Genomic DNA, 18,542 nt, shown 5'->3' with positions numbered 1-18,542 from the left:
TTGTAACTCTTGAACTTGCCATGTAATTTGTAGCTACCTTGGTGACACATTTTCTGTGGCTGTGCATATTGATTGTACTTGATGCATAGTGCATAGCGCCTCGTTACTGTTACTGTATTAAAAGGCAGTAAAACGCACGTGTGGACTCGAGTTCAGGTCATCTTCACAGTGTCTGAGTGGGTGCTGAATGTGGATGTTTCATCTGAAGCACTGAAACAAGTTAAAGGTGTCGGTGAACCGGCTCAGAAAAGCTAACGGGCCCGTTAGCTCCGATTTAGCAGCTCGTAATGTTTCTATTCAGTCTGAGCCTCAGACTGAGGTGAGATAGCGCTAACTTATGCTCAGGACTTTTCTTCCTTAAATATGAATCCATTTGTCTGCTGCGTCCCCCGTGTTTGCCTTTAATAGAAAGTACTTTTTTTTTTTTTTTTAATATATAAGTATTTGTTAGTCCTCCATATTAAAACAGTCAGAGTAGTTCCTGTAATACTGGGCTCTGTGTAAGGAAAGGCTTCAAAACAAAGTCCATATAAAAAAGAATGAATCAGGGTTAAATTTATATCAAATCAATATTTAAAAAGTATAAATCAGATGATAAGTATTTTATTTTATGGGGTTTATTTTGCCTGTAAACTTCTATATTTTGTATTTGTTAATTCAGGTTAAAATACATTTTTGCCACATTTTATAAAATACTACTTCAATTAATTTAAATATACTTTGACGTATTTGAGTTATTTATGTTAAATTGTGGCAGTTTGAGTCCTCCATATAACCCAATGATGACCGATTATCAAGAGTGTTATATAATAATCCAAATACTGGCTGCGTATAAACGGTCAGATCGATACATTGTTTCAGTGCGTAGTTAAATAATTTTTTGTCATGGAAAAATACATTAAAAATACTACTACTCCAATAATTGGGAAAAAGATCATTTTATAAAATGTATATATAAATATAGAATTTGTATTGATGTCTTTTGTTTTACAGACAGCAGATGGTGACTCTGAGTTCTTTAGAGACGCACATTTACATCGTAGGACTCCAACAAAGTTTTAAAATGAAATATTCTGAAATATCTTCTGTTGTGTTATCTAATTATTATGGAAAGTAAAAACAGTGATGTAGTGCTCATTAAAATGTGTTCAGAATTTGCAAACATGATGATGATTCACCTCTCCCCTACATTACCTGGATGAAAGTATCGGCATTGTTATCGGGGATAGCGGCCGTGTGTTTACGTGGGGTCCTACCGATACCAGAATTTGCACCAATAATGGTCGCCAACAATCAGCCCTGTTGATCCATTTTAAACGCCTCCAGAATCCGCTGAACCTGCCTGCTGTGTTCACACCTGTGCAGAACAGGGCTGGATGCTGATTGGCTGTTACCATGTGGCGCACCTGTGTCAGGAAGCACCTGCATTTATCCTCGTTTATTCTGGGTTTTCTTTTCCTTTAATTTGTCACCCAGTGTTTACAGCAGAGTGGGGAAAAAAAATCATCCACCCTCCCCATCCGGCTTCACCTGCTCCTCCTACAGGCTAGCCGGGCTAAGCTGTCGCTGTAGTCCGGAGCCGAAGCCCTGCTGGGTCGAAGCCCCGCTCGGAACCTGCCGTTGGATGAACCTCCACCCGGAAAAGAGGAGAAACCGCCTATATGGACGCTTCTTCTCCGCCTGTGACGGCGTCGCGGCCAGCTAGTGAGCAGCCCGCAGCTAGCTGCAGCTAGCGGCTCCGCTGGCTAACCATCCCGGCTAGCTCGAGGATTTAACTCGGCTTTTCTCGCCTTCTTTAAGCCCGTTTCCGTGTCATGCTATCGGCTGCTTAACCGAGTCAGGTTTGTAGGCTCATTTTTGGACCTCGCGGGGGAAAGCTCGCTTTCTTAGTCGATCTAGGTCAGCTCGTCCGGCCGGTGATGGTTATGTGGGTCATCGGGGGGGTTAACTGGTTAGCCAGAACAGCTGGTTAGCTGCGGACGCGTTTTTGTTTTATTGGTTTTAGAAGAAAAATAAGAGTGAATATCGATGCGTGTGCTTGAGTGGGTGCTGTGGTCTCTGTGCAGCCGAGCTGGGTGATGGAGCAGCGGGTGGATTATTTTATATTTCTGTTTTTGGACGCTGACTCGTTAGTTAGCCGGGGGATGCTAGCTGCTCCACTAACCAGGTGAGCGCAGCCTGATACAAACAAAGGTGGCTCGGCTCGGCTGTGTCGGAGGTCCGTTCCGCCGCGGGCCTGGATTTAGCCTGGATTTAACTAGCACACTTCGGCCTGTGAACGTGTTTATGTGTTTCAAGCCACAGCGCGTTGACGTGTGTCTGCCTCCTTCACAGGCTGGGCATGCTTAGCGGGGAGCTGCGGGTCCTCCGAGCCTAGCAGCAGCAGGCAGCGGCAGATAACGCGACCGTGTCCGGGTGGTGCTCCGGGAGGAGGATGGCATTTCACGGCGCAGGCCGGCAGACCGTGTGTGGAGACCTATTTCCGGGCTCTGAGCTGGGCCACAAGTATTTCTGCGTGAGCTCCTCCTGCGGAGCCCCCTCCACGGGCCTCAGCGCCACACCGTGCCTCACCGGACCCACCGCCCCGGCAGGGACCCCTCGTCACCCCACAGCCCTCGGAGGAAGCACCGGCGGCGGCGCGGCGGTGCCTCAGCCCTACAGCAACCCAGCCAGCGAGGTGCCGAGCCCCGCAGAGATGGAGCCAGACCGACCCATCGGTTATGGCGCATTTGGAGTTGTTTGGTAAGAAAACGCTGTGATCGTAATCATGCTTCACATCCCTGCTGTCAGAAAGCTCCCTCTGCTCCGACTTCCATCTTGTTTGTGCAGACTTGAAACTCAGCTCCATCTTTGTTTACATGCGCTCAAACTGTCACCACACAAGATGGCATCACCTCATCGCCATCTGGGTTCATCACCAGCCTCTGATCATTTCTGGTTAAGCTGGTTTGAGTGGTTTTAGACCTTTGATGCTCTGCACAGCTGCAGCCTGAGGCCTTGCCCCCCAGCTGTAACCTGGCCAAGCTGTCCTCAGGGTTGTGTGTTTTGGATAAAGCCTGAACCCGTGTGATTGGTTGTCAGTGGGCCGATAAGTCAACAGGTCGTGTAGAACATGTTAGAAAATGTGTGTTTGCTGTTATGTAAGCCGGGCTGGATTCACGACAGGTAAACGTCACGGTTGCTTCCCAGCTGGTATAGGAGCTGGAGTTTGGAGAGTAAAACTGTCTGTGAGAACTGCACATCATTACTGTAGACCAAACCACGGCCGCCTGAGGCTCCACCGCAAACTACAACAGCATCATCTTCACTGCTGCTGGGGGGGGGGGGGGGGGGTCTGTGACAGGCTGCTAAATCAGGCTCAGTGAAACAAGATTTATTCAAAGGTCAAAGGAGCTGATGCTGCTCTTCGTCTTGTCTTCCACACTCTGTTCAGTTTACTTTAATAATCACATCGGAGGTTTAAAGACCTCATACAGGGATTCATTTTAATGTAACTGACCAATCAGAGCTCCCCCTCACTGAGTGTTTTTTATAAATGTCTGTTTTCCAGGTGAAGCCGTGTGCAGACGAGCAGCTTGTTTCCCTCGTCTTTAGATTAGCGCCGTCCACCAGAGACGCTGCAGCCCAAAGAGGGGCCAGCACATTTACTGTGAAGCTTTAATTCTGCTTCCTGTGTACGTTCATGAGTCGTGTTGGTTAAACAGTCATAGTAAAAATGTTTGGCCCTGATCTTCTGGTACCGTGGGCGTGCACGTCCCTGTATGTGGTTTGGCATCAGCATATGAGGAATACACGGCTCATTTGCAGTTGCATCCATATGAACGTGGCCTCTGCTTCACAGTGAGGCTGATGTAGGTGTGTGACGTGAGCCCCACACTTGGGTAACTGCACCTGTCCTCCAGCAGCACCGTCTCGTCTCTTAGATGCAGCGTTTTCAGCCCAAACTTAAAGGATTAACCCGCCATGGCCTGAGGCCTGCTTTGTGTCGAGCACTAGAGTCGCTGCGCTGAACCTGTGACTCACTGTAACTTTATTCACTTTGAGCAGCAGTTAGCTGTTGTGTGTCTGCAGACCGAGCGACCCTAAACTGTGTCGTCAGACTGTCTTCTAGCTGTGACAGGAAGCGTGCGCCTCGTTTCCTCACAGGTCTGTGACCGATCCTCGGGACGGCCGGAAGGTGGCTTTGAAGAAGATGCCCAACGTCTTCCAGAACCTGGTCTCCTGCAAGAGGGTCTTCAGAGAGCTGCGGATGCTGTGCTTCTTCAAACACGACAATGTAACGACCTGCGGGCGCTTTTATTTTGAAGAGGCTCTTATTTGGATGTGGACGCTGAGCTGATGCCGTTTTTCTCTCTCCGTGCAGGTTCTGTCGGCTCTGGACATTCTGCAGCCTCCGCAGATCGACTGCTTCGAGGAGATGTATCCTTCAGTCCTTCTGTCCCAGTTTCTCCTCATTAGTTCTCCCTCACGTCCTCCTTTAACTCGCTTAATTTAGCCGCCGGTGTCCGGTCTAAATCCAGCTCCTCGCAGATGTGAAGCACGAGGCTGCTGATGAATATTTAATGTGCATCATTTCTAAAAAATGTTACATCGGCACTTTTCACTGAGCGGCCCCGGCGCTCCCCCGCCTCGGAGGCCGGTGCTGGGCGATGCGTCGTGCTCGTGTAGGCGGAGGTCGGTCCGTGTGTGAGCGTGTGCATTTTATTTTTTTTCCTTGACTGCTCACCGCCCCGCAGCTACGTGATAACAGAGCTGATGCAGAGCGACCTCCACAAAGTGATCGTGTCTCCTCAGCCGCTCACCACGGACCACATCAAGGTCTTCCTCTACCAGATCCTCCGAGGTGAGCCGGCTCTTTCGCGTCCCGCCGCCACACGGGCCGAGCGACATGATCGCGTTCAGTACGAGATTTAAATACACCGCCGGCTTCAAACGCACACGTCCATCTTTCTCCTGAAGAGGCAAAGCTGCCGATCATCATCCGCCTCCGAATGTCTCGGCCTATATTTAAACAGTCGTTCAGTCTCGCTGCCTCGCTTTGTTTACTTTCCTGTGACGGTCTCATAAGCTGCAGCGAGCAGCGTGTCCTACTGCAGGCTCCATCTTTCCCTTTAAATCTCAGATTAGTAATGAAATTTTAAACTTCACTGGAGGAAGTGAGTTTCCTGCTGTAGTTCTGGGAGTTAGTTGTCTTCGTCACCTCGCCGGGCGGGTCGGTGACGTGTGATGTCTCGAGATGGAAGCAGAATAGCAGAAACGGAGGAGAGTGAAAGAAGTCGTCACAGTGATGCTGGTGGTTTAGACCAGCGGTCCCCGGACCACGGACCAGTCCCGGTCCGCGAGAGTTGAGGCTCGTTTCTATCGTTCACTCGGTTTCTCCGGGTCTTTCCTGCGTTATGAATAAATCTTCTTTTGGTGCCGGTTTGATTTTGTTGTATTTATCTGCGACACCTTAAAGGCCGGCCTGTGAAAATGTTGTTGGGCATAAACCGGACGGCGGGGACCGCTGATTTAAACGTTGTCGTCGCTCACCAGGAGGACGACTTTAACTCTTTCCTCCATGAAGGTGACGACCTCGGCGCATATCGATACAGACGGTGCAGAATCGAGGTTCAGCAGGTGAAGGCTTAAAACTCTGACCTCCTCTCTGTTTCCTGTCCAGGTTTGAAGTACCTGCACTCCGCTGGGATCCTGCACAGAGACATCAAACCCGGAAACCTGCTGGTCAACAGCAACTGCCTGCTCAAGGTAACGCCGCACTCGCCTGTATCAGAGGCCGCGAGGCCTGGTTACCGGGGTTATGAAGGCGGTTCGCTTGTTACCAAGTACATTGCCATGGTAACTTGTGCTGCTCTGCGTTACGGTCGAGATGCAAAATCGACACCTGCAAAACCACCGCGGTCAGTGCTGGCGGCTAAAACGTTGGAACGGTTTTCTGATGATCCAGGGGGTGGAGCCTATCACAGCTGTTTAAGCGGGGGGGGGGGGGGTCACAGATCCCCAGTCTGTGGCAGGCGTGGTGCAGAGAGACGCACGGCTCCCGTTCATGAAATCACCAGTTAAAGCTGAAACTGGAGTGGAAAAGGGGCGGGGTTTAGCGACTGGACGAGGGCGTCTGTCTGAGATTTTTAAGGGCAAAAACGAGGCGCGCTTTATTTAAAACACGATCGTTGTGGCAATAATTAACACATACAACAGATACTTTTCCGACCTGTACCAGGCTCAGAGACGGCGATGCTCTCACAGCGGCGTTTGTAGCTACACCAAGCAGGAGGAGCCGATGAGTCTGAGGAAACCACTCGTTGGGAAGTTACTCAGATTTTCGTGGTGTTGAAACGTCTTTGCTGCGTTTGGGCCTGACGCTGCGCTGTGGGAGGGACAAAAGTTGCCGCCTTTCCAAAACACGAGGAAACCAATCAGCTGCTTGCTCGAGTGACTCGGATAGAGCTGTTGACGTTTTTTCCATTTTGCTCAGATTTGTGACTTCGGCCTGGCGCGTGTGGAGGAGCCCGACCCGTCACGTCACATGACGCAGGAGGTGGTGACTCAGTACTACAGGGCGCCGGAGGTGCTGATGGGCTGCCGGCACTACAGCTCGGCCATCGACGTGTGGTCGGTGGGCTGCATCTTCGCCGAGCTGCTGGGGCGACGCATCCTCTTCCAGGCTCAGAGTCCCATTCAGCAGGTGAGACGCCGGGCGTCACGGCAACCGGCAACACATTCATTTAAAAACAAAAAAACCTGCAGAGCTGCTGATAACAGGTTCAGTCAGGTGACAGGGTTAGCTCCTCCTCCTGTTAGTTCAGAGGTGTGGCTAAGATGATGTTCAGGTATGTATGCGTAACTTTGACCTTTGAACTTTTGATGTACATCCACCTCTCAGCTTTGATTTCAGTTTATATGAACATGTTAAAATGTTTCACCTGTGGACTCGGCTCAGGTAGAATCCGTGTTTGAGTCGTGCCGCGGAAAGTGGGATTAAAGATGGCGGCACGGCTGTTCCAGCTCTGAGGATCCACAAATCCAAACCTTTGTCTGGTCTTCTGTGATGTGAAGCGGTCTGTCTCTGTGTCGCAGCTGGACCTGATCACCGACCTGCTGGGAACGCCGCCTCTGTCGGCCCTGGCAGCGGCCTGCGAGGGCGCCCGGGCCCACATCCTGAGGGGGCCGCACAAACCGGTACGTGACTGCGTGGTGTGCTCGTGAGCTGAGCAGCAGCACGCCGCTCTCTGCTCTGGAAGAAGGCCGCGTTGCTTTCTTTTATTACACACGTGTGTTCACAGTAGCCGCCCACTCGGTCACCCCGCAGCTCCCGCTAACGTGTGGTGGTTGTGTAACGCTTTACAGACACGGTACACATCCAAAATGTCTGCCAGGTAATGAGGTGGGTTTACTGGGAAATGTGGGACAGAGTGATGATGGAAGATCAGATCTGACCTGAAGTTCTGCTGCGTTGCAGCTGCAGACTCGCATTCGCACAAACAATCACAATTCATGTTTTTGAAAAGTCTGAAACTTTTGTACCGCAGACGATCACAAACACTTGAACCAGGAAGTCTTAAAGTTTTAAAAACGTTGACTGTGACTCTGCTGCATTCATTCTTTGTGTTGATCGTCTCAGCGTCTCCGGTGCTGACTTGTTGTTCGTGCTGTTTCTGGTCCTCAGCCGTCGCTGTCGGTGCTCTACATGCTGTCTGACGGAGCGACCCACGAGGCCGTGCACCTCCTCTGCCGGATGCTGGTCTTTGATCCGGTGAGTTGATGCTGAGCTGATGTCCGGCTCCTCCGGCGCTCTGTCGTCTTCTGACCTTCAGCTCGTTCTGTTTAATGTTTGCTGTTGTGACCCAAACGTGGACACCTCGGTCTGAATTAACGCTGCAGCTGTTTTACTCCAACGAACAGCTTTAAGTCGCATCGCCTGTAACGGCGAGGTCTGCTCGGCTTTCGTTCCCGCTCGGTGCCCTCGCCGCTTCTTTCAGGGTGTAAGTTTGGTGAGCGGCACACGCCATTGGCTACGAGTCTCTAGATGTTAGAAGAAGGAAGAGGAGTCGGCGACCCTGGCAGGAAGCTCGGAAGAGAGCGAGCATGACGGCGGTAAATCTCTGGGTTTTTAGTCGTTGGCGAGTGATTTGGTGAGCGGGTCTTGTGGACTTGTAAGTAACACCAGCTGATTGATGGGTCTTCAGGGTTTTTCCTCGTCACAGTTTGGGGTTCAGGAGAGCCACGTACTGTTGCTGTTACCAGATATCATATTTACTGCTGAGGAAATGAAACCCTGGACAGTTATCACTGAGCTGTAACAGCTGAGGCGACTCGGTGACGTCAGCACAGAAAAGGTTTCTGTCCCACTGATAAGTATCCATTGTGATGTAACTCACTACTGCAGCCAGAAGGTGGAACTCTGGGCGGTGCAGCCCAGATGTTTCCACAGCTGTGCTTTTGTCACAGCTGTTGTCTCTCTCAACACCGTGGATTTAAAAAACCAAACAGATGCTTGAAGTGCAGATTTTCACCTTTCATTCGAGGAACTGGACTGATTTTTGTTTTGTTAGCGTTTCGTCTCAGAGTGGATTTAATGCAGCTCGTCTGACATTTTAAATCTTCTGCTCACACTGAGACCTTAACTCTGTGCCCGGGTTGCGCCTTGTATCTGTGGATATTTGCTGTATGAAAAGCAGCACGTGCACGGCCTTTCCGTGAAAGTGGTGACACGATCGAGCACAGCTGTTGATCCACTGCCAAACTCAGGTGTCACTCGTTAGCTGAGCGCTGGTTTTAGTCCAGCAGGACAGATGTTCGCGTGACACCCGGCTGAATGTGTGTGACTGGTAGTTTCCTTGAGGGTGTTGCACGGGGCTCAGTACTTGGGCTCTACCCCTGTCCCTAGCTCTGCTGTCTTTGACAGGTTCGAGCCAGTTTCCTTGCTCTGCCTGCAGGAGTTGGTTGCTCACATGAAGCCCTCAGGTTCCCCTTATGATGCTCTCCTTCCTCGATTTTTCAAAGAGGTTTTTCTCACTATAGCATCAGCTGTACAATCCATTGTAAATAGTAGTTTGTCCTCTGGTGTTGTACCTGTCAATCTCAAACATGCGGTGATTCAGCCTCTACTCAAGAAACCTGCTCTTGATCCTGATATTATTGCGAATTACAGACCTATTTCCAAACTGTCTTTTATCTCAAAGATTCTTGAAAAGGTAGTTTACAAGCAATTAATGTCCTTCCTAGAAGAACACGGTATTTTAGAAGTTTTCCAATCTGGTTTTAAAGCTTTACATAGTACCAAATCTGCCCTTTTAAGAGTTTTTAATGATGTGTTTTTGGCAAATGACTCAGGTGACTGTGTTATTATTGTGCTGTTAGATTTAACTGCTGCTTTTGATACAGTGGATCATAATATTTTAATTTCCCGTTTAGAGCAGTTGGTGGGTATGCGGAGTGCCGCACTGCAGTGGCTCAGATCCTATTTGGCAGAGCGAACTTTCTCTGTGAAACTCGGGGAGTTTGTATCCTCTGTTGCTTCTCTTCAATGTGGGGTCCCACAGGGTTCAGTTTTAGGCCCGCTTCTTTTCTCTCTAGATCTCCTACCCCTTGGGTCTATTTTCAGGAAACATGGGATTTCTTTCCACTGCTACGCCGATGACTCCCAGATTTATTTCCCACTTAAAAAGATAAATGGCTTCTCAGTAGACCCGCTGCTCAGATGCCTTGATGAAATAAGGGCCTGGATGGCTTTGAACGTTTTACATTTTAATGAACAGAAAACAGAAGTGATGGTTTTTGGTGGCGTTTCTGAGGCCACTATTATAGATCTTGGTTCACTGGCACAGTATGTTAAACCAGTCATCACTAATCTGGGAGTTAAAATAGAGGCAAATCTTAAACTTGAAAGCCAGGTCAGAGCTGTTGTCAGATCTAGCTTTGTTCATTTGAGGGAATTAGCCAAAATAAAGGCTATCTTATCGAAACAGCATTTTCAGACAGTAATCCATGCCTTTGTTACTTCTAGGCTGGATTATTGTAACGCACTTTATTTTGGGGTTAGTGATGCGTCCATTAGGCGCCTGCAGGTTGTGCAAAATGCTGCAGCACGTCTCTTAACTGGAACAAAAAAGTTTGAGCACATTACCCCAATTTTAATTTCACTCCACTGGCTACCTGTACATTTCAGGATTGTTTTTAAAATTCTCTTATTTGCTTTTAAATCTCTTAATGGCCTGGCCCCCCCCCTACCTCTCGGAGCTACTACAACCATATACACCTGCCCGTTCCCTTAGGTCCGCCAATCAGCAGCTCCTTAAGGTACCGAAAACTAAGTATAAATTTAAAGGTGATCGTGCTTTTGCTGTAGCTGCTCCAAAGTTGTGGAATGATCTACCCTTGCATGTTAGGCAGGCCTCTTCTCTCTCTGAATTTAAAAGTCTTCTTAAAACATATTTATTCGCTGAAGCCTTTGGCATTGATTAGAGGGGTTGACTTAATTTGTTTTGACATGTTTTAATTTATTTTAGTTTTTTTTTTAGTTATTTATTTTATCTTATCTCATTTTAATTTTCTTTACTTATGCTTTTAGTATATACAGCACTTTGTGAACTCTGGTTTTATGTTAAAGTGCTTTATAAATAAAGGTGGTATGGTGGTATGGTCTCACCTGAATCCGTCAGCTGGAGAATTATTCACTGTTCCTCTGCTCTTCTCTTCAGGCCAAGAGGATTTCGGGCAGCGACGCCCTCTCCCACCCTTACCTGGATGAAGGGCGTCTGCGTTACCACACCTGCATGTGTCAGTGCTGCTACTCCGTCCCCAGCGGGCGAGTTTACACCCGGGACTTTGAGCCGGTCGCTGAGCGTCCGTTCAGCCACAGCTACGAGAACAGCCTGCTGTCAGTGTGGCAGGGGAAAGGTACGCCGGCGGCACCGTGATGCTTTCCTTTGGCGGCAGTCTGAGCATGAAAGCGCGACTCGCTCTGGGTCACGAATAGATTAGGGCGATATGGGCAAAAATATTCATCACGATATATATTTGAAAATTTGTGAAAACGATATAACTGACGATATAATTGGCTAACAACATTTAACAGTGCAAATACAAATTCCTTGCTGAAAGTTTAACCAAAGGCATCTCCAGTAGAAATGTGCTGACATATCCTGAGTTAACCATGTATAATATCCACTGAAGTTAAAAAGAGGAGCTTTGCAACATTAAACTGCAGTGTGCCAAATAAAAAAGTCAAATACGGACTTTTCCGACCACAAGCTGCACGGGATTATAAGGCACATTAAGCAAAACAAAGCAGTCAGATAAATCAAACTTTATTCAGCTCATTCTTCTTGCTTCCTCCACTTCTGTACCATTGATTCATTAATGCTGAATTCTATCACAGCAGCTCTGTTCCTGTGTTGTTGCAGTATATTAATGACTAACCTCGTGTTGTGGATGGATTATCTCAGTTGTTCTCCTGACTGAAGTTTGGTCCGTTTACAGCATCCTGCCATGCGATTGCATTTGTCTCTAACTATCAGGAACCTTCACGTTAACTTTAATCGGGTGGAAGAAAGTTAGCATTCATCCTGCAGCTTCACTGTTTATGCTATGCTAACATAGCTGTGTAGCTAGCGATCACGTAGCACATCATTATATAGCAGCTAGTCCAACTTCAGTAACCCTACAAACGTCACTGCTGTTTAGTTTTCTGCTTTCATTCATGTTGGAAGTGGTAGCAGAGCTGTACGTTTGAATGCTTCAGAAATCTCTGTCAGAACATGCTATAAAAGTAAAAGTAAAGTGTGCGTGTTTAAGTAATTAGCGAGCTAACTTCCGCTAACTTCCTGCTAACGTCTAACTCCGTTAAATGTAATGAATTCTGTTTTCATGGTTGCCTGGATGTTAAACTTCATAGTTACACCTGGTAAAGCAGCAACGCTGATCATTTTATTAAAGATGAAAGAATTTAGACAGTTTAACTCTCAGTGATGCTGCAGTGGCCGTTTGACTTTAGGACCTGAAGTAAACTGAGTTTAGGACCCAGATTACTCCCAGATTTACGAGCACCGTAGTCTGACAAATACGGCAATAACGACGGCCGCTTGCATGTTCTACAAAACAATTTGTGTGTCTGACGGACAAACACCACGCAGTGCGCAAACAAAGGCACTGCGCATGAGCCTTTTACCCATATTCTATCGCGATATTTCATTTTCTTATCGTTGCCCAACGTTGTAGCGTTGTACTGTGAACGGTATAATATGGCCGAGCCGTAGCCACGTAATGTTTGTTACAGGTTTTTACTTTAATTTTCCCAGCAGTAGGTGATTGATGTCGCACAGTCAAACAAGTCTTTGACAAACATCCTCTTTACCTTTCATAATAAAAGCCCTACAAACAAACACTAACTCTGAGAGAGAGCAGTAGCCTTCACTGTGAAAGTGGAGTGTGGAGGTCTAAACCTGGTGAAATCATCATCGAGATGATTTGAAACTCTTGAAATTATTTGTTTTTCTATAATACCGTATTTAATTTAGATATTTTATTATTCTTTGTGGTGTGTGTGGTATACTGTGGGGTTTTTGTTTTGTTTTTTTTTTTATATATAACGATTTTTGCAGTTTGTCCTCCATAACTGGAGGTTACAGCTGTAAGCTTCCTTTGTGATGTTTGCGGCTGATTGCGGCTGATGATCCCGTTTCTGTCCTCAGAGTTGATCCATCGCTTCATCACGGAGCACCAGCAGGGCAAACGGGTGCCGCTGTGCATCAATCCTCAGAGTGCTGCCTTCAAGACTTTCATCAGGTGAGGAGGATGAGGAGGGCAGGACTTCAGGGTGGGTTGAGGAAAACAAGGCGACGTTAAAATCAATGCGTTTGTGCTGAAACTGATAACATAGACTCGGTGCAAAACTACAAGATAAGCCTGATCCGGCTCTGTTTGTGGTCTCTTCCTGTTTAGGAGTTCTTTATTCCTACTGTCACCGAGTGCAGCTCATACAGGCGTTTTCTTCATTCAACTTTTAAGTCTTAAACACTTTTTCAGTTCTAGGGTCAAATGGTGGAGAGTCCCAGATCCCATTGACCCTCTTGGGGGGGGGGCACTCCCACAGGGCTTTAACCTGCCACCCTCCACCATTTGACCTTAGAACTGAAGAAGCTTCTCGGATGAGAGGTGAAACGTCTTCAAGCAACTTAAAGAAGTCCAGACGCTTTTCTTTCCAAGCTCCTCAGACTTCTTCCTTAATCCCTGTTTATACACCTCTGCATCTAATTATTAATCTCTCCTCCACATCTGAGCCTGATTCTACTGGAGCTCTCTTCCTGTTAAAAGGGAGTGTTTTTTTTTTTTTGTTTTTTTTGTTGTTCCCACTGTTGCCAAGTGTTTGCTCGTAGGGGCCGTCTGATTGTTGGGGTTACAATATAAACCGCCTTGAGGAGGCTGCTGTTGTGGTTTGGTGCTGTATACATTACATTGAATAAGGTGACCTCAGTATTGTCTCTAACAGAAAAATGAGCATCTGTCTCTTTGAGGACTATGACGTCGCCCTGGCCTGGTGAACACTCACCGTCTTTGTTTCCACAGGTCCACTGCGTGGCACTCCTCTAAGGTGTCCAGGAAGGAGGAGAGATGAACGGCGCTCCTCTGCATCTCGAGGAGCGACGGCAGTTTGAGAGGGGATTTCATTGGCTGTGGCATCTGAAAGCACTGAAGAGTTTGGGTCATCTTTTCTTCTTCTTCCTTTTTGTTTTTTGTTTTTTTCCCTTCACCTGGAGGAGACCGTCACACCCGCCCACACCAGGACCTCGTGAAAAACCTCAAATATTTCCTCCCCCGTGATTCGACCCAAACTTCTGACGCTCGGCGTTTTTCGGTGCTGAACTTAAAAAAAAAAAAAAAAAAAAAAAAAAAAAAAAAGCTGCTGACGTGAGACACAGGAAGTGGACTGGATTTGGATTTTCATGTGTTCGTAGAGACTTTAAAGATTTTAACTGTTTGGTAGATTCGATGCTTAGTTGATGTTTGAAGTCATTCCAGCCCTGTGCAATACGGATTCATTCGAAAAGGCGATAAACACGGTGGGGGGCGGGGCTGCCTACGATGTAATGGGTTGGTCGGTATGACATCATCGCCCGCCAAACATCGCCAAGGTCTTTGTTTCCTTTCTTTATAAATACCACATCACTCACTGTGTTTTCACCTCGCGGCGTCTTCATGGCGGCCGCGTGGTGATGATAATGCAATTTCACAGATGTAGCAGGTTTTAACCAACAGGTGTTTCTGCACACACGGTTACCTTTGCCCCCCCAACCCCCCGGCGAGCTGTTCGGTTCTTGTGTTTGACCACCCTTCTCCCTCGTCCAGCAGGAGTTTAATCAGGAATTCATCGTCCTCAGTTTCATTTCTCCAGGCTGTGTGGTGGCAGACTCTTATTTTGAAAAGGACGACAGGAAATTGTGACTGCTTTGAGTCGTCTGATGCGGTGTTCTGATCAGAAAGAGATATCTGCAGATATGTGGCAGCTTCTCCCCTAATGCGGACTTTTCCCTCCCGTCTCAGCGTGTGTTCTGACACTTCCCCGCTCACCTCCTCCGCCCTCGCTAACAGGAAGAGGAAGTGACGGTGACGTTTTCTTTTAATTTATTGAGTGTTTGACAGGGGTGTGTCTCCACCGTGGCAGGTTACCTCAATCCAAGGAAAAATAAAAGCCTCTATAAAAAGAATAAACTGGAGGGGAAATGAAACCACTTTCCCCATCATTCCTCCAGATTCAGTGACTTTTACCTCGTGCTCGCTCTGAGTCGGTGTGGACGGGACGCTGTGGGTGAAATGCTGCTGGGTTTTTTTGTTTTTTTTGTTTGTGTTTTCCCGTGTCAGGCGGAGGCTCAGGTGTCCTCATAGATGAACTGCGTGAAACCACAAAAGGAGGCGGCGGTGTTACCCCGGTGTGCTAACGGGACGGCAGCGGTGCGTTTCCTCCACCACCCAGGAGCCTAAAGGTCCCAAGAACCCAGGAACCGTCCTTCAGCCCTGTAATCGGGTTCCCACGTCTAAATCTGAGAGAACTCAGTTCCTTTACTAAACTCTGGAAGCTCAGATTTGTTTTTCCTGAGTGTGATCTGAAGTGTTTGTCAGGATGAAAATGAGTCTTTCCAGCTTCCCTCTTTAGTTTTTTCTTTCTAACACTTGTTTTCAGCCGCAGGAAGTGCTGCGCTAAATGGCACTTGTGCATGGTGTAAAACGCGCTGCAGAAGTGCCTTAAACCTGCGTTCTTCCTAATGGCCAGCAGGGGGCGACTCCTAGCTGCAGGAAGGGTTAGTTGTAGAGAAGCGCGTCGCTCTGCGAACATTTTCCTGTTTGTGGTCTCAGCTTCTCGTCTGAATAAAACATGAAGGAGATTCGTAGTTTATGGTTGTCATGGTGATCTGAGGCTCAGCGGGATGTGCCGTTTTCAGTCAGATCGTTCCCGCCTAAAAACGGGACTTCACTAACCAAACGGCGTCTGCAGCAGCAACATCCATCTTTTAAATGCAGTGTGCTCGTCGTCTCCTTGTGGCCAAAATGAGAATTACAAAAACATCAGATGGAGGATTCGGAGCTGGGATCTTCAGGAAGTGGCTGAAGGGAGTTTCTGGGCTTTGTTTGGACTCCTGTGGAGGAAACGCAGATAAATGACCCCAGTTCCTCAAAAGGCTTTTGGTCCTGCGGTGGGAACAAGACCGAAAATATGCACGAGGATTTTCAGAGTAAAAGCTCCCGATTTATCTTGTACCGCTCCATCCTGTGTCGGCCGCAGACAGGAAGCGGAGTCGTATGTTTGTAGCTTCAAAACCATTAAAAACGTTGAAGCGTCGACGATCAGCGGTGCCTGATGCTCACGGCTCTCCTGAAGTGTGATTGGTCGCAAGCCTGCAGGCCTTCAGTCTGAGGGGCCCGCTGGTGGTTTTGGTAACGCGCTAAACTGAAGGTTTCACCTTGAAAATAAGCAGACGCCGCTTTAGCCGCTGTTTCACACGCGAGAGGCGCCTGTTTAACACGGAAGCAGATTTTACTGTGTGTGTGAAATCAGCAGATTAATCATCCTGATGTTCTCAGTAGTTGATGAATAATTTCAGTTTCTCATTTTGTTGTAAAGAAAAAGGAAAAATCGCATCAGGAAGCAGCAGGTTGACGTCTGTGATCACACCTGTGGCTGAGCAGGCGTGTCATCCATCAGCCTGGTTCTGATTGGAGATTGGCAGCCCCTCCCCCACCTATTTAGTGCCGTGTGACTGCAAAGAAGCTTTTTAGGATCTCTGAGGGTCGACGAAGCAGCCCAAGTTTGTTTGTTTTTGGTCGTTTCACGAACTTTGCGATGTGAAGACTCGGCGGGAACCCACAGCTCGCGGTGCCTCGCTTCCTGGGTTCGGTGGGATCGGCGCCGGGCGTCCGCGCCGCTCCTGGTTTCTTTAAACTTTCTTGGAACCCCTGAAACCTCAGCTTGCGTCGCCGTGGAAACGCGGAGGGCGACTTGTATATCTGCATGTGTATATTTATTACCCCGCGGAGAGCGTTTGGGTCTGAATGCTGTGCAATGGTTGAGTTTGTCGAAGATGACGAAAACCTTTTGTGGTCGTTTTATTTAATTCATCTTTAGGAAGTGATTTTATTAGCAGGCTTTTATTTTGTTTTTGTTTGTTGTGATCGAATTAGATTTTTTGGGGTTTTTCTTTGTTTTTATGCGAGTCCGGAGACGAGAACGTTTACACAACAACAACGACAACAACAACAACAACAACACTGCACGTGTGCAGCTCTGTCTGACTTCAGTCACATGACCGGAACGCTGCTGCTGGTTGGTTTGTCCTGCAGAGGAATTCTGTGTGAAGACCTTTGACCTTAACCTCGAAGGCGTTTCCTTCCACCTCACGCCCAACTTTTCCTCAGCACAGGCTCGGCTGTGTGACGACATTGTTCATCATGAAGCTTCTTTCTTGGCCTCCTTATAAATTACGAGCACGGACAGATTGGTGGCACCGGAGCGTCGTCAGGAGGTCGTGTGATTGGTTCGTTTCTTTGTTAGCGTTGAGCGCCGCAGACGTCTGCAGGTTGTTACAGTAAACTCAATAACTGTGGAAAACGGCCGTTTAGGAGACTTAAAGAAAAGTCAAGGAAACGATTTTGTGTTCTTAAAAAACGAAGTTTATTTTTGGCGGTGTGATCGTGAGGCTCGTCAGGTAAACCTGTCACTCGTCCAGAGACTCACACTTTTGTTTGTATTGACCAATCAGGTCCGAGCAGCCTCGGGTTGCTTGCAGGTAAACAAAGCGACCATCATGTGATGTAAATATCATGCAGCACGTTTCCTGCTGCAGATTGGGTCACAAATCCTATTTCTGTGAGTTTCTGTTAAAGGTCGATGATGAATGGGTCGTTTCTCCAGCCTGCAGATGTTCAGCAGATGTTCGCAGCGACTAAAAGTGCAACTCTGACTTCAGAGAGACGCGCGGTCACTCGGCCGTTTTCCCTCCGGACTCGTCTCTTTCCTCGTTTCTGTCGTCGTGGTCGTAGCGGTCCTTCCAGCTTAGGCGACCCGTGTTTGGTCTTTCCCTCCCTGCACTGTTCTCAGATCAGCCGTCGGGTGAAGCGGAGCGAGGCGGCTGCTCTGCTGTAGAGATTAGACTCGTTTTTCTTCTATGAAAAGAAACTTGATGTGTTGATTATTCTAAATATGATGTTTTAAAAAGATGTTTTTGTCTTTGTTTTAGCAAAGTTTTTGGTTTTTTTGACTTGTGTTCCCAACAAATACTTGAATTTCTTAAAAAAATGTTTAGAGTTAAAGTAGTGAATGACAGATACATAAATAAATGGACACTGGATGAAACTCTGGCTCGTGTTTCCTCTGCAGCTCATTTCAGCTGCGCTGCATCCACCGCATGATCTCATGTCGGCTTTCCTCAGTCATGTGACTGCTCCAAAAAATTAAAGAAACACTTTACAGCAGGGGGGGGGGACTCCAGGCCTGCAGGGTCAGCACACCTGAATCATATGATTAGTTCATTGCCAGGCCTCTGGAGAACTTGGAGACATGTTGAGGACACGTGTAAAACCTGCAGGACACCGTCCCTCGAGGCCTGGAGTTCCCTTCCCCTGTTGTAATGTTTTGAGCTGTGTGTGTGTGTGTGTGTGTGTGTGTGTGTGTGTATAAATTCACAAAGTAGTCACGACCTGCTTCCTTTAGGTGGCGCCACAGAGGATCATCCACAAACCTCCCCTGAGGTCTCTTCATCCTCCCTCCTCTGCACACGCTCAGACTGTCCCAGCCTCCCTGACTGAGCTGTCCCTCTGATGGACTCATTTCTGGTCCTGTCCCTGCTGTCCAACATCTTCAGCTCGGCCTCCTCCGTCTCTGAACCACCCCAGCAGGTCTTTAAACCCTCCCTTCCCTCCTGCTGCTCTCCTCCACAGATCAGCTCTCACTCGTCTCCACCTCTCTGGTGGCTGGTATTTAAACTCCTCCACCTTCCTCGCCTCCCTCTGATTCACACTCATTTATTCTGACTCTCTCCTCCTTTCACCTG

At 47.9% G+C, this 18,542-nt stretch overlaps 1 protein-coding gene across 2 annotated transcripts; it reads left to right on the top strand.

Moving 5' to 3' along the window:
* The first annotated feature begins 1,135 nt into the window (after positions 1–1,135).
* Positions 1,136–17,850, top strand: nlk1 (nemo-like kinase, type 1). Of its 2 annotated transcripts, none has more exons than XM_026163904.1 (12): positions 1,136–1,841; positions 2,335–2,742; positions 4,147–4,276; positions 4,364–4,419; positions 4,737–4,843; positions 5,663–5,748; positions 6,476–6,685; positions 7,078–7,179; positions 7,667–7,753; positions 10,701–10,899; positions 12,693–12,786; positions 13,567–17,850. In XM_026163904.1, exons 2-12 carry the CDS (start codon positions 2,435–2,437, stop codon positions 13,613–13,615), a joined length of 1,428 nt encoding a protein of 475 aa, XP_026019689.1. In that variant the 5' UTR covers positions 1,136–1,841; positions 2,335–2,434; the 3' UTR covers positions 13,616–17,850. The 2 variants fall into 2 exon arrangements, with proteins under 2 accessions (XP_026019689.1, XP_026019690.1); XM_026163905.1 differs by lacking the exon at positions 1,136–1,841 and adding an exon at positions 1,849–2,167.
* The last annotated feature ends 692 nt before the right edge of the window (positions 17,851–18,542 follow it).

The sequence above is a fragment of the Astatotilapia calliptera genome, chromosome 4 (assembly GCF_900246225.1).
Source record: "Astatotilapia calliptera chromosome 4, fAstCal1.2, whole genome shotgun sequence".
NCBI lineage: Eukaryota > Metazoa > Chordata > Actinopteri > Cichliformes > Cichlidae > Astatotilapia > Astatotilapia calliptera.
This window is presented reverse-complemented; position numbering and strand designations above follow the sequence as displayed.